The sequence below is a fragment of the Camelina sativa genome, chromosome 8 (assembly GCF_000633955.1).
Source record: "Camelina sativa cultivar DH55 chromosome 8, Cs, whole genome shotgun sequence".
Lineage (NCBI taxonomy): Eukaryota > Viridiplantae > Streptophyta > Magnoliopsida > Brassicales > Brassicaceae > Camelina > Camelina sativa.
In genome coordinates, this window is record NC_025692.1 from 16,866,908 (window position 1) to 16,885,095 (window position 18,188).

The 18,188-nt window shown below is 34.8% G+C and overlaps 2 protein-coding genes and 1 long non-coding RNA gene across 5 annotated transcripts in view; 1 reads left to right on the forward strand and 2 right to left on the reverse strand.

The window, feature by feature from the left end:
- Positions 1–219, forward strand: part of LOC104709616 — a 5,297-nt gene extending 5,078 nt beyond the window's left edge. Inside the window, exon 5 of the mRNA XM_010426197.1 lies at positions 196–219. Within this exon, the coding sequence (XP_010424499.1) occupies positions 196–219 (24 nt within the window). The remainder of the gene's footprint in view (positions 1–195) is intronic.
- On the reverse strand, positions 12,854–14,388 carry LOC104707329. 3 transcript variants are annotated; one of them, XR_754618.2, is made up of 3 exons: positions 13,809–14,388; positions 13,621–13,713; positions 12,854–13,172 (listed from the first exon to the last, which is right to left on the reverse strand). It is a non-coding gene; the product is annotated as an uncharacterized LOC104707329 (long non-coding RNA). The 3 variants fall into 3 exon arrangements; XR_754619.2 differs by having other exon boundaries at positions 13,582–13,713; XR_002033107.1 differs by having other exon boundaries at positions 13,271–13,713.
- LOC104707330 (probable receptor-like protein kinase At4g10390) lies at positions 14,829–16,638 on the reverse strand. Its single transcript, XM_010423656.1, has 2 exons — positions 16,001–16,638; positions 14,829–15,843 (listed from the first exon to the last, which is right to left on the reverse strand). The coding sequence occupies exons 1-2, from the start codon at positions 16,317–16,319 to the stop codon at positions 15,134–15,136; spliced, it is 1,029 nt and encodes a 342-aa protein (XP_010421958.1). The 5' UTR covers positions 16,320–16,638; the 3' UTR covers positions 14,829–15,133.

Here is an 18,188-nt window from a genome sequence, read left to right on the forward strand (position 1 = left end):
GTCCACGAGAACACCGAGGAGCTCAATGCAGGGAAGCTGGGAATTAACTGGGAAGGACCGTACAGAATTACTCGCGAGGTGCGAAATGGGGTGTATCAGCTCGAGGATTCAGAGGGAAAACCAGTCCCGAGGTCCTGGAATTCCTTACACCTTAAACTCTTTTACAGTTAATCTTTTGTATCGAACTACGTTTAGCTTGATCCCGATAAGGGTACGTAGGCAGCCCACTTCGGGTCCAGCTATCCATATTAATAAAATCTAAAGTTTTCTTAAACTTTTTTATTAATAATGGTTCAAAAAAAAAATATAAAAAAAAAATCAAAACCGAAGTCCTACTTCGCATATATCATTTAAGGCCGAGGTTCAACTTCGCAAGTCTAAGCCGAAGTTCTTACTTCGTATTCAGCTTTACTTTAAGTCGAAGCTTGGTTTTGCGAAACTCTAACCTAAACCGAAGTTCTCACTTCGTACTCAGCTTTACTTATTAAAGTCGGAGCTTAGTTTCGCAAAATTCTAATCTAAACCGAGGTGTTCACTTCGTACTCAGCCTTACTAAAGTTGGGGTGTCACTTTTGCGAACTCTTAAACCGAAGTGCTTACTTCGTGTTCATTTCTGCTCGTATCATTTTTTCAAACAAAGATTGCGGATATGAAGTTCGCATTTATCATGACAAAAACAAAATTTTTTTGAAGACGGAGTGGTCACCTTGACCAAAACACTCCAAAGTAAGTCTAAAAATAAATACGACAAACAGGGGGGCAACTCGTGCCAAAAAAAACCCCGATATAGAAATTACTGAGTATGGGGAGCGGGGTCCGATGCCGCTTCATAAAGGGCCAGTCCCATCTCTTCAAGCTCCTCTACCGACTTGGTGTTCGCCAGAAAGTCGTCCATCCCCTGATTCGACATTTGCCCGAGATTAGTGCCGGACTCGTCGATTGTAATGCTCGAAGGGTGTTCGCTGCACAAAAGATCGGGCATATCCGCCAAAAGGTCTGAAAATCCAGAGAGGTCGAGGTCACGGAGAGTTACCTTCGAAACCTTTTCGTCGGCCTCCTCCTCGTCAGCTTTCAGGAGCCCGAGCTCGGCTTCCATGTCTTGGATCTCTCCCCTCAAGATCTCCTCGATCAGCATCCGGTTAGACCTGATCTCAGCGGCTCGGATCTTGGCTGGGGCCAGCTTCTCCCTCTCTTTGAAAGTGACTTTCACCTCCTCGACTAACGGACTGAGAGTTCGCCTCATTGCTTGCCTTTCTTCTCTCCGCACCCTCTCAATCTCGCAGCTATTGCCAGCTTCGAGTAGCTGGTTGCGGAGCTCGATCTTGTGCAACCTATTCTTTGCCGCCTTTGCATCCTCCACGGCCTCGTAGTAGAGGTCCCCCGCCTTCTTTAGCTTGTCTCGGAGGTCTTCGTTGGCAATTCCGAGGTCGAGCACCGGTATCTCGGCTTTCTTCATCCGAGCCCGGATCTGTTTGGCTCTCTCCACGGTAGAAGCGTTTTCGGCTTCTAGTCTGGCATACTCCTTCACTTGGGCTTCCAGGTCAGCAATCTTTTCCCGGAGAAGGCTCACCTCGGAAGATGAAGGAGAGGCAAACAGTTGATCTTCATATGACGCCACCGAAGAGTTGAACTCGATCATTAGCTGGAAAAGCGTGGTTCGTTAAAAACGGCGAAGGAGGTAAGGGAAAACCAAAATTGAGGAAGTATGTGTCACTAACCTCGCCAATCTTGTCTGCAAAACGGAAGAAGTTCACGCGGTTGAGCTCGGACATGTCCGCAAACGCCGGAACCCGAACTCCTGGCCGAGTATAGCTCCTCATCAGGTCAGCTGGGGATGCAGGGGGAGCTGAAATGTACGAGCAATGTTATTTTACTTGGTCCCCGAGACCCAACAAAAAAAAACCTCGAGTTATCGTTACCTCGGGGGGAGGGACGACGTTCCTTTGAAGGCAGCTTGCCAGAGGAATCCCCGGATTCCTTTGTAGAAGGAACTTCCTTAGACCTCCTCTCCGAGGAAGGACCCCTATCTTTCGAGCTGGACTTACTTCGCTCGTCTCCTCACGAACCAGTCCGAGCTCGGCTCTTCTCACGAAAAGACGAGGAAGTCTCAGGTTCCTTCCTCTTTTTGGACAAGCCTGCCCGCTGGGAGCTGACCTCGACGGAGGGAGTTATAACCTCTCGCGGCTCGTCACTGGAGTCCGCTACGACAATTACGGCAGGCCCGGGCGAACTGGGCAGGGGCCCGGAAGCACCCGTAAGAGGCTCGGAAGGGCCAGCAGGGGGTGCCGAAGTCCCGTCTACCTCAGTGGTAGAGGGACCAGACTTCTTAAGGAGGCGAGCTTTGCCCTCGGCGAGCGCTGCCGCCATGTTCAACTTCGCCTCCTTCTCAGCGAGTCGGCAGGCCCTTTCCTCTCTATAATTCATCTCCGAAGTGCTTATGGGGTCGGAGCAAACGAGAGAACGTCCCCTAAGCCGCGCTGAGGATTCTCTAATCCTTTCGCACGAGAATGAGTCCCAGGCGATCTGACCCTGGCTGCAGAACCGCGAGAAAAACTCTGCGAAAGTAGGGAAAAGCAACCCGCGCTCGAAGTGATCTGAGACAGGAACGACAAGGAGTAAGTAACAGAAAGAAAAGTAATATATTAAGGACACCTAACTAAGAGCACCGTTCTACCAATTTTTGAAGTCCACTTCGATATGTGTGAACTTGCGAGGTGGCCAAAAGTGAGCTCGTTGACCGGGAAGAAAAAGTAAGACTTCCGCCACTTCTCATCCTTCTCAGGAAGGTCGTCGAAGACCTTCAGTCCGGAAAGCGGACTTACGTAGAGCGTGCCCTTGGTGCGACCTGTCTTCACCGTATACACTTGAAGAAAGTCGGCCAGGGATATTTGTAGTCAAACTCTTCCCCCAGAGTTTGAAGACACATGACGGTTCGCACGAAGTTCGGGCACATCTGGGGGAGAGCGAAGCCCAGTTCGAACATCATCTTTACGATGAGTTCGGGGAGGGGAAACGACAAACCGCACGCAGAGAAGAATATCTCAAACGCGCAGCAATACCCTGGGGGAGGACTCTCCGGGGACTCGTGAGCCTCCGGGAACTTAATCACGATCTCCGGCGGAATTCCAGTGGACCCTCTAATCTCGGCTATATTCTCCGCCGAGAGAATTGATGGCTGGTGAGGGCCGTAAACGCCCGGAATCAAAGGTTTCACGGCTTTACCCGATGAAGATTTCGGAGGAGACATATCTTCCGAGTAATATGTGTAGGAAGAGGAGGGAGGATGAAGAGCTTTCCGGCGAAAGAAAAGAAACTAACAGGCGAAGAGAGAAATCGCAGAGCAAAAAGAAGAGAAAAACTGAGAATTAAAAGTGGAAGGGAGAAGTCGGGTGAGGTTACCTTTATACACGGAGCCGGGAGCAATGATTGCCTGGGGAAGTGAAAGGTCTCGCACGCTCTCTCTCTCTCTTATAGCTAACACGCCACCTAGTGGGCCCCGAGGCTTATTCGGGAAGGCAAATCTCATCATCACCACGATCAAATCGTGGAGATTTGGGGAATATTCAGTTTCCCGAAATTGATCGCTTGAAGGTCAAAAGTCCCCCGAACTGCTCAGCTCGGGAGACTTGGGGGGCAACTGTTGTACCCACGATCTGTCATCTCAGGCAATAGGCAAAGGGCCTAGGCCGGGCACGTCTAATGGGCCAAGATTGTATTATTGATCGGCCCATCAGGCCCGGAGAAAGGAAGAAAGCACGAAGATGCTTCGCGTTGGTCAGCTCGCAGCTCGGACTTGGTCAAAGATTTCCGCATTCAAGACGGTTAATTAGGATACGCAAATCGTGTCCTATTAATTATGCATTAATTAGGTAATAAATTGGTCGGTATAAATATGTAAGGGGGGAGTCTTTTGTAAGGGGGTGAAAAACATTTTCCAAAAGAGGCAATACAATACACTCTCAAAAAATCTCTCGAATTCAGTTCGGAACTTCTAAACGGTGATAAGCTCCTCTACATTCGAACCACTTCGGAAGGAGAAAACCGATTTCAGTTCTCACAGGTATGTCATACAATAGTGGCATGATATTATTATCATTTAATGTCCATGTGATTATCAAAACCCTTGCAGAATACTTAAATTTATGTCAAAAAATTAATTAAATAAATTCGCGATACTGTTTTGGTATTATTTTATATTCCTAGTGTCACTTTGACACATCTCACGTAAATTAAGAAAACATTAAAATATACATATATATCCTTATTTAATAAGTGTTTAATAGGTTAATTTAATCATAGATCAATACAATAAAACTACAATGTTTCTCACCATAGCATGACACATCAGCCTCAATTTTGAAGCTTCTATTGACACATCAGTTAAAATCATTGACCAATTAAATTAAAACAAATAATGCAGACCAGCTTACAAATTGCCACAGTGGACACATAATTGTCTTCTCTTCATCAATCGATTTCAGAATTTCAACCTAACAAAATTGTTTATCTTCTGCGCATCTCAACTAAAACTCTTATTCTTGACAATTCCGACGATCGCATAAGCGTTCAGTGATTGTTTTAGTCTGTCTAACTATGATTCTTCTACTTTTTTTTTGTTTTTTCTACTTTTTGTTTCAAGTTAACAAAATTCTGTTCTTTTATGTCTCTTAATTTGAGGGATTGTGGAAGATTTCAAAGCTGTAAATGTGTGAATTTGAGATGAATTTTTGAGATAAGCTATGTGTTTGAAACTTGAAATTACAATGAATGTTGGTGGTGAAGAGAAGAGTCAAGAAGTCTCTTCAAGCGGCTTTGGTGTTTTGTTTGCTCTTCTCCATCACGCGTCTTTGCTTTGAAGCTTGCTCATGTTTTTTCTCTTTCATGGTGGTTAGTTTCTTCTTCTTAAGTTTGGTGGGTTCACTTCTGTTGTGACTTTACCAATGTGATATATTATCTCTCTATTTACTTATTTGGGTTTGAAAGAAGCTAGAACTTTGCTGGAGAAGACTTGTGCGATTTTGAAAGATGGATTGTCTAAAGAAGAAGTGAAGCTTTTGTTGATCAATGAGAACAAATGCAAGACTTTTAAAAACTCTAAAGCATTTAGAATGTCTCTGCAACTTTAGCTTAGTGTATCTACAACTTTAGCTTCAAAAACCTTTTTGAGTTTCAACAATATACATTACAATAATCGTTTGTGATAGATTACAATAACCTACAGATTTTCTTGTGATATACTTTTCTAGTGTTTCTGAATTTGTTGTAACTGTTTGTTAATGCAATAATTAAGTCTTTGTTAATGAGATAGAGGTTTGTTAATGAGAGTTTATAAACCTTGTAGTTGTTGCAAGCTGACTCCGTGGAGGGAAGAGGCAAAGCTGGAGCAAGGATTTGAAAAGAGTGATTTAGTCCGAGGTTATTCGCTGAATCTTCTAGAAACTCTGCAAGATAGAGATGAGCGATCTCCACAATGATCATAGTTCAGGCCCATAAGACCATGAGTAAAGTACAAGATAAATCTCCACAAGTTAAGTGTAAGGGTAATATAAAGAAATAGGAGTAAGTAGCAGGTTGAAGTATCAGAAGATAAAACTATGTTTGAAAAACTAGCAAAGCTAAGGCTTACAAAGTAAGTTAATTAATGCTTGACTGGACGTGATGATATGAACAAGAGCATGATAGTAGCAAACTGACAAACAAACAAACACCACAAAGACTTGAAATTATATTAATATGAAAGAAGAAGGTTCTTAACACATTATTGTCTTCTTGACTCGTGCAGCAATATTTCATCTTATCGAAGATATATCACAAATTCAATATTGGCACTTAGCAAGGAGAAGGAACACCTGAAGTAGTTCTGCGCTCAAAGTGTAAACTCATACTGTTAATAAAAGGAATACGTAGTTACTTCTACAATTCTACTGAATGTTTATCACACTAACAATCAAACACAAAAAGAAAAAGAAAACTATCAAAATTACACATTCTTTATTGGCTATTGGCTTTTGGCTATTGGTAATATGATAACTGTTTGACTATAATATGGCATAGGTTATTGAATTCCATACTACTATAATCGATTGATTTGTATTGTCAAGATTTTTTTATTCACGTTCTCTTTTTTATTTATAATTTGTTCTACCTATATTTTTTTGACAAAAATTATTAAAAATATTTAAACACACGTACTGTCAGAAGATCCCTGATGTTAATTGGATAAACAAAAGAAAAGAAACAGAGCTTTCTCTCACTCCGAAAGAAAGAGAGAGTTAAGAGAAAGAAGCTTCTTAGTTTAACAAAACAATTCGATTTTATAACAAAGTTATCTACGGGCTCAGTTGGTTGTTTTTTTCAGGTATTTCCTGATCTTTTTTTGTTTGTTCTTTAAATTTTGTAAAAAAGAAATTGGGTACTTAAGTCCCAAGTTAGTTAGATGAAAAGAAAAATTGTTTGATTAAAATAACAAAAAAATAAAATGATGCAACAAATAATAACTAAAATACAAAAACAAAAAATTACCATTGATCATGATAAATTTTATTTATTAATTATAATAGGGCAATTCTCATAAATACAACTAAAATATGATTTTTCCAAAATTACCACTTTTAGTTTTATTTTCCAAAAAAACCACTAAAATGAGTTTTTTTTTTCAAAAATACCACAAAATTAAACTAAAGTTTTATATTCAAAACTAAACCCTAAATCTTAAACACTAAATCCTACACTCTAAACACTATTCATTAAATCTAAATTAGTCAACCAAACCTAGAAAAATAAATTTCACATAATAAAATTTCATTTTTTTGTGTTTGTGACATTTTAGGAAAAAAGATGTTGTGGTATTTTTGAAAGAAAAATTTGCAATTTTGTATTTTTTGGGGAAAAAACTTAAAATGTGGCATTTTGAGAAATTTCTCATTGTAATATTTGATTCCAAACAACAAAAAAACAAATATTATTTCAAAAAATACAAAAATATATATATATGAAAACAACCCGCGGTGTAGCACGGGTACTAACCTAGTTAAGGATAAAACTAGGAAATCTAATGTAAAATATACATTGGAAATATAAAATGATGCATTAAAAATGTAAAATGACACTTTTGTTAAACAAAAACAAAACTCTAAAATGACACTTTTTGTGAAATAGAGAGAGTAATTTACTAGTAATAATTTACAATACTTTGGAGATTAATAAAAAGAACTTAATGGAATTTATGGACATAGTATATAATAAGTTTGGAGATATTTTAACTATTAATATTTTTTTTTCATAACTTGCTGTTGGGTTTGTTTTCAGTATAGCTAGGTGACATGGAGAGATATATTTTTATATATACATGTTGAAACCATGTTCTCCAACTTAACATGTAAAGAACTAGTATCAGATAAAATAAAAAAAAGATGACTAAGACCATAATTACTGGTGGGTTCTCTTTCAATTGCTCTTTAATTAATAATAATTAAATATTAATAAAAGAGAAGAGAGGATGAGAAAAATAAGGAGAGAGAATAGAAACGTTGCTCCCACAAGCATCTGTAGAACCGTTTCTATACAGCTGGCCAGTTATTAATGGACCAAATGATTTTTTTAATTAATCTTTATAATAAATATTAATATTATACTAAAATAATTAAAATACTATATATTGAGCAACTCTCAAAGAATTTTACCAGTAATCATGCCCTAAGGAGCCCTTTCACGATTTTTTTCTTGTTTTTCCTTTGTAACCCAAAAAAGACTTTTACATGAGTATGTGCAGTGCAAGTTTTTCATTAAGTCTCTCACAATTAAAAATAGTTTTTAAAGAAAAATGAGTGAGAATTGATTCTCATTTCAGAGATTTTTTGAGAACCCTTAAAAACCTTTTTACGTAGTATATATGTCTCTTCATAAATTATTCAACTAAGAGTAAAGTATTTCACTTAACTAAACCTTCACAAAATGTGACATTTGAATTAGTGATGTACTATATCTCGTGATTAAACTGTATTGTATTTTGAAGCGGCCCCTAAAAATTATTAAGAAACATTAATGTATAAAATAAAGAAATTCAAAAAGACAAGTTTCTGAGACCATGATTACCGGTGGGTTCTCTCTTAATTGCTCTTTAATTAATAATAATTAAATATTAATAAAAGAGGAGAGAAGATGAGAAAAATAAAGAGAGAGAATAGAAACGTTGCTCCCACAACCATCTGTAAAACAGTTTCTATACAGTTCGCCAATTATTAATGGACCAAATTATTTTTTTAATTAATCTTTATAATAAATATTAATATTATATTAAAATAATTAAAATACTATATATTGAACGTAATCATGCCCTCGTACCAAAAAAGGTCCAAACACACAAAAGTCACTTTAGACATAATGATGTGATGACTTTGTCTATTTTCTCAACCATCCAAAATGGCCGTGGAATTGAGACCCCTTTTGACCTTACATCACATTCATCCACTATTTAATCCAACTCCATTCAATATGATTCTCGATTCAATTATTCAACTATTCGTTCCTTTTTTCCCTATTCGCATGCATCTTTGTCTTCTGACTTAGAACCAAACCTATCGGGGTTCCTATTTATCACATCGTAACTTTGGATTAAGTATCGAATTATATCATTTTGTCCATTAAAGATCACATTAGTGTGCAATATTATTTGGTATATGATATATGAGCTGATATTCTTCTTTTTTTTCTTTTTCTTTTCTTTTTTGTGTGCAAACGAGCTGATATATTCTTAAACCATTTATTGACTAGTTAAATAAAAAAAGAAGAAGAAATGAGCCTGTCATTTGATTTGAGCCGTTCTTTTAGAGAACACAAACAAAAACTACTTTCAGATAACTTTGCCAATGTTTTTAAATACGCTAACAGGACATATATAAGACTAATTGCATAAAATGCATAGTAGTATAGTACATACTATATACACCTATATGATTTTGTTTTTCTTGGACAAATAATCATAAAAATAATCATAAGATCTTTTTTTTTTTGAAAAAGAAATACTCAAATTTTTTTTTTTTCTTTTTGGACAAAGAAATACTCATAAAATTAAGCCCATGTTTACATCTCCCAAGGCTAAATCAATCAGGTACACTGTCGTGCATATATGCCATTACCAAAAAGGCCATCATGTCGATGGAAACGAGTAGGACCTGGTTTTGGGCAAGATTCCAAATGCCACTTCCCCGAGAAAGTCTTCAAAAAGAACAGAAACATCGACCAATGAGAAGGCATTAGTCACACATAAGACATATATGCAAACATCTACTCAAGATTGATGTGTCCAAATTATTGAGTCTATATAATTCAACTAATCTTTATGAGTATTCAAAGTAAACAACTTCCTCTCTACTTATTCGTCAAGAATAGAGTTTGGCAAACGAAGAATCATTTCAACTGTTGATCAATGAGAATGAGATATAGGTAGTGACTAACCTTGGAATGAAGCAAAATGAAAATCTCAATTTCGAAAACCAAAAGCTAGAATAAAAGGTTCAAGATGTAGAAGCAACAAATTTGAAATCTAATCATCTAAAGGAAAAAAATGACAGACGCAACTGATTAACAAACAAATTTGCATAAATTTTGTGTGTTTTAATCCGGGTTTTAGATTATTCGTTTTTTTTTTCTATTTTTCATTTTCTGATTGATATTATTCCAAGTAAAACCTATATATATATATATATATATATATATATATATATATATATTGTGCAATTGTGCATGGTTTGATACGTTTAGGCTTTAGTTTGTACTCGTATGTTAATCAAATATATTCTTAACTAGATTAAGACCCGGGTTGAAATTCATTTTATTTACATTGTAATTTTTTTATAAAGTAGAATTTATGTGATTATTTTTAAAAGTTTTTTTGGATAAAATATTATGTAATAAAATCATATGCTAAATATGATGACTTGAAAAAGACATTTATTTTGTAAGTTTTATATTGTTAATGATTCTAGATAAGTACTTGTGCTATAACACATATTAAATTTTATTTTTTACAAAATTTTGTATATTTTTTATTTTAAAATAAAATTTTAATATGTTGTATTAGTTTATGTACGTGAAGTTATTTCAACAATGTATATTCTACCTCATGACTTGAATGTCATTATAAGACATAATTTTGTGAATTTGGTTTTTAAAAAGCGAGTTATTATATTATGAGTAATTTAATATATTGTTATACTTTTTGTTTTAATATACTTGGTTTTTTAAAATTCTTTCATATTATAGTGACATATTATTGACATTGTTATATCAAACCAATTTGGAGTGTTTATAGTTTCTAACTTTAATATCAAGTTTTAATATTTTAAAAATATTTCAAAATAAATGATTTAAAGTTTATTATATTATATAAAATTATAAAATTCAACAAAAAAGTATGAAATGAATTTAAATATTCAATTTTTGACCTGTTACTCAGTAATTTTTTTAATTCAATAGATATTATTTTTAAAGAATAATATCAATAAAAATTGAATATTTTATAGATTGAATCATTTATATTTGTTTATAAAAAGTCAACTTATGGTATATCCAAAAATAAAACTATTTTTTAATTATAATAAATAATATGAGAATTTATTTGTTTAACAAAATAGACTCATATATAAAAATGAGAGGAAAATATAATAATAATTAACAAATTAATATGTTAAGTTAGATATCAAAGGATTTTATTTGATGAATAATTTAATAAAGAAAATTAATATGGTAAGTTAGATGATAGCAAATGATTTTTTAGAAAATTCTCTTTAAGATTTTTGGAAACAATAAATCCGGACTATACAAATAATATAAAACTTAATCTGTAACCTATTTATAACCAACTTATTAAAATTATATAGTCTGCAAAATAATGTTGTGTAGTTCCGTTTTATTATATAAGGGAGATTCTCAAAAATAACAATAATTTAAGTTTTTCTTCCAAATTTAATTTAGCACACACTCTTAAATGTTCCAAAATTAGCACACAAATATATAAATATATATGGGTATATATATACAAAATCATTTATTTCTCTTCACAAAACTCCCTCTCGTTTTCCTTCTCTAATGTTTCATCTCCGTCGAAAACATCAACGTTAGCTCCGGAGTTTCACCTTAATGCTGAATCGATCGGAGGAGGCTCCGGTAAAAAGATCTCACTGCCAGTCTCTATTTATGCTGGTTGTACCGGATACACTGCAGTGTTCCTTTAGGTAAGTTTCTAGGAAGAGATAATTTAGCGGCCGGATCTTGCGACGACGTTGACTAGAATGAAGCCATGTCAGAGACCGCCTTGTCAATTGGTTGGGATCGATCTAGGTCAGAGAATTAAAACGAAGATTACGATGATGATTGTTGGAAGTCTCTTGTTTACTTCTTACTTCCTTAATTGTAATCTTACAACTACCACACATATTTATAGTAGTGTTAACCTTACCCTAATTAGTGTTTCACTTACACAAAAAAAGACCCATTAATATATATGGGCTCAATTAACACAAATGACCCAAAAGCCTTTTTCTTCTCTTGACCATTCATTTCACGTTGACTCTTGTTCTTCTCTTTCTTCTCTTTCACGAACACAGCTTCTCATCTTCCTTCTTACGATTCTTGTCTTCTTCTTTTCTCCGTCTTCTGATTCTTACACTTGATTACTTGTAAAGGATTAATCAATGATGAGATTCCAACAATGATGAAGATGAATATTTGTTGCCGGCACAATCATCTCTTTGACCACCGTCGTTAGTAAATTTTGATAATCGACACTTAAATTTGGAGAAGATGTATGAGTTGCTTCCATTACCAATCATAGGAGATTAAATCATCTCACTCTTGTTCGCTTCATGATCTTGGGTCTTCTCTTTCTCGGCGCTACAGATCTGATTCACCACCGAAGAAAATTGGTGGAGATGGTGATAAACCATTGGCTCGGTTACATTTATTGGTCATGTTGAACCGGGTCCTCAGTCTGGAAAGAGAGTTCTCTTATCACTCCAAGAGGCTTCCTTCCTCAATTCAAACTTTTGTTGATAGTTGTGTTGTCATACTGACATGTAGAAATTGAGTTAATTAGACCAAAGGCTTTCTAAATGATGTATTTCATTTGATTAGTGTAGATGTTTTTTCAAACATATCTTTCCGGATTCTTCTAGTTACAAAGGTTTTATCAGGTGGTTTTGTTTTATTGTGCCAACATTTTATGGTGTGAAGAGAACCAAAGATACGTGAGTGAGAGTGAACAGTGTGATTATTAGTGATGGAATCATGATGACTTAATAATAGACAAACGTTTAGTTACCCTTCTCCTGTTTTTGCAAAGTGAAAAACCAGCACCTGATAGCAAGGTCAAGCCTAAGAGGTTTCAGAACATAGGGAAGAAGTAGAAGGTTTAGTCTTTAAGGTAAAATGTGATCTTGTTAGTTTTGAAGCTGATAGCCACACAAACGAGCTAGGTTCCATTATACTCTAGGCTCTTCTAGTTTACAATAGTTGTAGATGATGGATCACAAGAATACTATAACATGATTGTGTTTGGTACATGTTCTCTTTAATTTCAAGGATTCTTTGAAAATTCATGAAGGATTACACGAAGTTTAGGAAAAATACTTTGAATTTCATGACGACCTTCCTAAAATGTTTGAATTTCATAATAACTTTCATTAAAAGTCTAGATATTGGTAAAGAATCAAAATGATGACAAACATAAGATATGTAGTCTAATTATAATTTAGAAAGGACTCCTTGAAATTTAGGAAAGACTCATTGAAATTTAGGAAAAAATCATTGACATTTAGAAAGGTCTTCCTAAAATATCATGTTGGATATTCCTATTTGCAACCTTTATTATAAAACACCAATATGTGTACAAAATCAAATCATTATACATCTATAACAAAGTAATTAATCTGTGATCCAATAAGGCAAAATACATATACAGACTTATACTTAGGAAAACTTAAGAAGGATTCTATAGCTTTTAGGAAGGCATTCATGAATTTCAGAAAGGTCTTCCATAATGACTTTTACTTGTATGAAGGTCTTCCTAAATGTCTGAAACCAACATCTATTTGAATGTTTTCTTCACGTGTGGGTTCACCAGTGTAAAATATTCAATATGTTCAATTTTTTTGTTGCCGAGTGTATTCAAGTACCTGCACCCACACAACAAATGACAAACATATCAATACATACTCATATGAGAAAATCAAATATAGGTATAGACAATGCAGATCCTTGAAAGTGTACGCACTTATGTTTTTCTTAGTGCAACATAAAAGTTGTGTTCTTTAATCTGTCACATAAATCAATGGAAATATAAACAAGCAGATTATTTTAAAAAATACATAAAAACCAAACACTAGCAAGAAATTAAGGCAAAAAAATGGTCATAACCTATAATTATATACCACTGACTCAGAAGTTAGAAGGAGCTACGTTACTACGTTATAGTATTCCAATAATTACTTCATAAACAACACACTAACGTGAATCTTGGAAAAGATCATGGCATCAACAAATTTCATCAACACACAGATTATAAGTAATGAGAAGTAAACTCACCATAGACTTACAACATTACTTCCCGTGAAAAAACAATACCTTTTACACTCTCTCATTTTGTCAGAAAGTTCTTCCAGTTGTTTGCTTTGTCTATAAGAATCATTAATCTTATCCAACCTTTAAAACTCATTCCTGCAAAATAGATGGTTAATCTCTCGTTTAGAAAAAAATCTTAAAGATTGTGAATTCTACTATTTTTGAGATTAGTTAGGGAGGAAAAGACATACGCAAGTGCTCGAAAATGGTCACGGATTTCTCCGTGAATCTGCTGCAAATGAGGGCTCATCGAAAGGTCAGACGCCACAGAATTTCAGATTCCAGCGAGTTAATAAAATAAAATAAAAACAGAACTGTTTCTCTTTCTCAGCTCGACAAACCCAAAGAAAGGAAACCCAGAAACCCTTCCCGTAAAAATTAAAAGCTTTACCGCATTCCCAAACAAAAAATCGGAGAACAGTAACGCGGCAGAGCTCGTTTCTCTGTTCGTTGCTTTGGAATATTATCAGAAACTTCACCGAAGAAGAAGAAGACGATATGAGATTGGAAGCTTCACACAAGTTTCGCCGAAAGCTTCGTCGGTTATTGTTGCTTCAATTAAAATCATAAGCTTCGTCGGAGGAAGATCTCAGACGATCGATTTGGCAAATGATTGAAGCTTCAGTGAGACTAGAAATGAATCGAAATCTTCACTGCAAACTTCACCTGGGCTATGAATTTACTTAAAAATCAATTTTGTTATTTAAATTAAATAATAACTTTAATATTTGCAAATGCTGCTTTTGGAAAACGTGAGCGTTAATGCTAAAACTGGAAGAAAACTTTAAACAGTGCTAGTATAGGGTATTTCTCTTTTCTAATATATTTCTTTTGATTATTTTTCGATTCGGATTCAAATTTGATTTTCTGAATTGAGATAAAACATTTTCATTTAAACCATATTAAGATATAGTTTGGTTTTAAGATTGGTTTGGATCTGATCATAAATGTCTGGATTAATCTCCGTAAACACTAGTATAATCTTGAAAATAGTGTTTCACAGAAAACTGAAACTCTTTTAAAACAAGCCCCATAGCTCACTTTCAAAGAAAAAAAGAGTTCATAATTGTGTCTTGGGCTTTCTCTTCCTTTAAACTTTTAATATCAAAACTTAAGGTATTACTTTAGTTATTTCTCCTAAGGCCTTCGATTGTTACGTTACTGTAGCTTGAAGAAATTGTAATCAGAGCCTTGGAAAATCACACTACAAGTCACACAAACCTTGCTTTATCTTTACAGTGTCATGCTTCTGCTTTAAGCTTGACTTTACATTACATTTGACATGAAGAGAAGTTACCTTTCTCTCTAAGATTTCCAAACAAAAACAACGGATCAAAAAACACATTTCCTAGGAATGTCGACAAAATGATAATTACACGAAAATGTTATTTTGCTGCTATTCACATAAACAAAACAGAGTATTTACATAGTAACTTTATACCAACTGTACAGTATCGCAGCCCTATCACGCGGAGAATCTCAGCTACATCGAAAGCCTTGGATACACATAACTCACTCAAACTCCTTTACCACAACCGAGGAAACTCAAAGATGGGATTGTCTGTACAAGTGTTTCCGCTACTTGAACAGCCGAAGGTCTTAGAGATGGTGGGCTACCAATACAGAGCGCAGCAACACTAAGCATTGACTTTAACTCATCGATATCAACACTGTCCCTTGACAACCTCGGGTCCAAGAACTGTCTCATCTTGTCATCTTCGATGTCTACACTCGTATCAAGAACCTCACGGATCAATGAAGCGGCTATATGCACTAGCATCTCGCCTCTCTCAGCGGAAAACGCTTCTTTCCCTGAAACCAACTCAAGAACAACAACACCAAACCCATACATATCCATCTTCTTTGAAGCAATCCCGGTTTTTAAGTAGTGAGGGTCAGTATAACCTGGTGATCCCACCATTCTCACTTGTCTGGACCTAGTTGACATCGTAGGAGGCTGAACCATCGAAGAGAACCCGACTTTAGCTGATCCAAAATCGCAAAGCTTACAATCAAAGTTTTTGTCTAAGAGCACATTAGACGATTTGATGTCCCCGTGCACAATCTGCGGGGTACATTCTTCGTGAATGTGCACAATAGCTTGAACTAACTGATACGCAATGGTGGTACGGTTCCTCCATGGCAAGACTTGCTTGCTGCTGCTATGTAGCTTCTCTTGTAGATTCCCTTGAGGAAGATACTCAAGAAGAAGCGCACCAGTTTCCTCTGAGATACAAAGACGAAGACCATCAGTTCATAAGAAAATATGTCAAACCCACTTGCTAAAACATATAAAGATCAAGACTTTGATACTAGGAGAGATCTAAAGCTCCAAACTTTGTAGAGTCAAAGGCATTAATCTATGAGATTTTAGAAGAAGTACCTGAATCGTCGAAATAGCCGAGAAGCTTGACGATGTTAGGATGTTGAAGACGGAGCAAGATATCAAGCTCGAGTCTAAAGACCTGGTAAAGACGGTGGCTACTAACGTGAACCTTGAGAGCCGCTTTGTCAGAGCCAGAGAAGCGAGCCATGTAGATACTGCTATAGCCACCAGAACCAATCAATCTAGAGAAATTAGAAGTGAGGGTTTCCACATCATCCCAGCTGCTGTAACAGGTCACACCATATCCTTTGCTTGTGGGTTTGTCGGTAGTCGTCGTGGTTACATCAAATCGAACACAGTTCAAGAAACAAGCCATTAAAAACAGAGTAAAACAGAGCAAAACAGGGAAAGATCGAGTCTTTAGTTTGCTTTAAAGGTTTAGATTAGTAGAAGAAGATGGGTTTAGTTAAGGGTTTTGTAAATTGTAACTACAGAGAGAAGAAGAACAAGGGAATCTAAGAAAGTTATGGATCTGGAGACCGTGAGATTGTTGGAATTTGTAAAGAAAGAAGAAGGGAAAGGTGTGGACTTTGGGAATGGGAGGGAGGCAGAGTTTGACCGATTAAAATTTAATAAGTCTGCCATTTTCGATGTTGAATGAAACCTTCCTCTGAAGTAGCTAACCTCTCTGACGTTCTAACTACTACTCTTCTTTCAACTTTTGTTTCATTACTTTTTGGGTTTTAAGCAAAACATTTAGCACATTTTTCTTTTACTTTTTGACATTTGTTATTAGAATAGTTTGAAAATAGTTAAATACTAAAGAAATAAAAAAAGAAGTAAAAACTATTGTCATCACATCGATAAACAAATAACTTACAAACATAGGTTATGTGTACAACACCATAAACATTCGAGCTTTGCCATAATCCAGCATTAACCAGAGTTGACCGACGTTGACCAATATTAATCGGCATTGACTAGTGTTGACCGACATTGACCAGATTAAAATATTCAAAAAAAAATATATTTTTCCTAAAAATAATAACTTTTTTGTTTTTATGTATTTTTGATAAATAAATAAAATAGATAAATAATTTGTATAATTTACAAAAACAAAATATAACAGCAAAAAAATACAAGAAAATTATTTACCAAAGAAAATAAAAATTATATGAAAAACAAAATTTATGGTATATAAAGTAACTAATTTTGTTAAAAACAATTCTTGGATTCACCCCTAAGGGTGAACAACTCTCATTCATCCTCTCTTAATTAACAAATCAGAATACAATAATATGGCATGTCATATCATATTTTTAAAAAGAGATCTTTTATTAAGAAAATTATGTGAGTTTGGGTTTACAAAAGACTGGTTAGGATTCATATTTTACAGTTAAACGAAATTATATGTCGGTTTGGGTTTACAAAAGAGTGATTAGAGTTTAGATTTTACTAGTAAATAAAATTATATGTCGGTTTGGGTTTATAAAAGAGTTTTTAGGGTTTAGATTTTACAATTAAATAAAATTATAATAAATGGTTAGGGTTTTAGATGTGATAATTAAAAACTGTAATAAGAGGTGAATAAGAGAGGTTCACCTATAACTATACCGTTTGTTAATACAGAAAATATACCAAAAATAATATAATAAAACTATACCACAAAATTTTTATGTGTAGTAGATTTTTTCATAAACAATAACAAATTTATACCCTTTCTATTTAAAAATCATTTTTAATTTTGTATTTTCAAAAATACATAAAAATAAAAGGAAAAAAAATATTTTTTTGAATATTTTTTTTGGTCAACGATGGTCAACGCCGGTAAATATTGGTCAACATCGGTCAACGCCGGATTTTGGCTAACCTCGAATGTTTATGGTATTGTAGACATAACATATGTATGTTTATGAATGTCCTTATGTGATGAAAATAGTTCACGTAGTTAACAAGACATTTATATTGTTTGTATGTGTGACTATGTGTTGGTGTATACTTTAAATAGCTGACAATCATTTTTCCAAAAAAAAAAAAAAAGACAAAAGCCAATTTAAAGATTATGTGATTAGGTCTTGTCTTTCATATATGACATCTTTATAATTTTTTTTTGCCCTAGTTTATCCTCGTAAATACCACTAAAATATTTTTTTGTGGAAAAAAAATAACACAAATTATTTTTTTTCAAAATACTACTTTGAATTTTATTTTCCAAAAATACTATTAAAAATAAGTTTTTATCAAA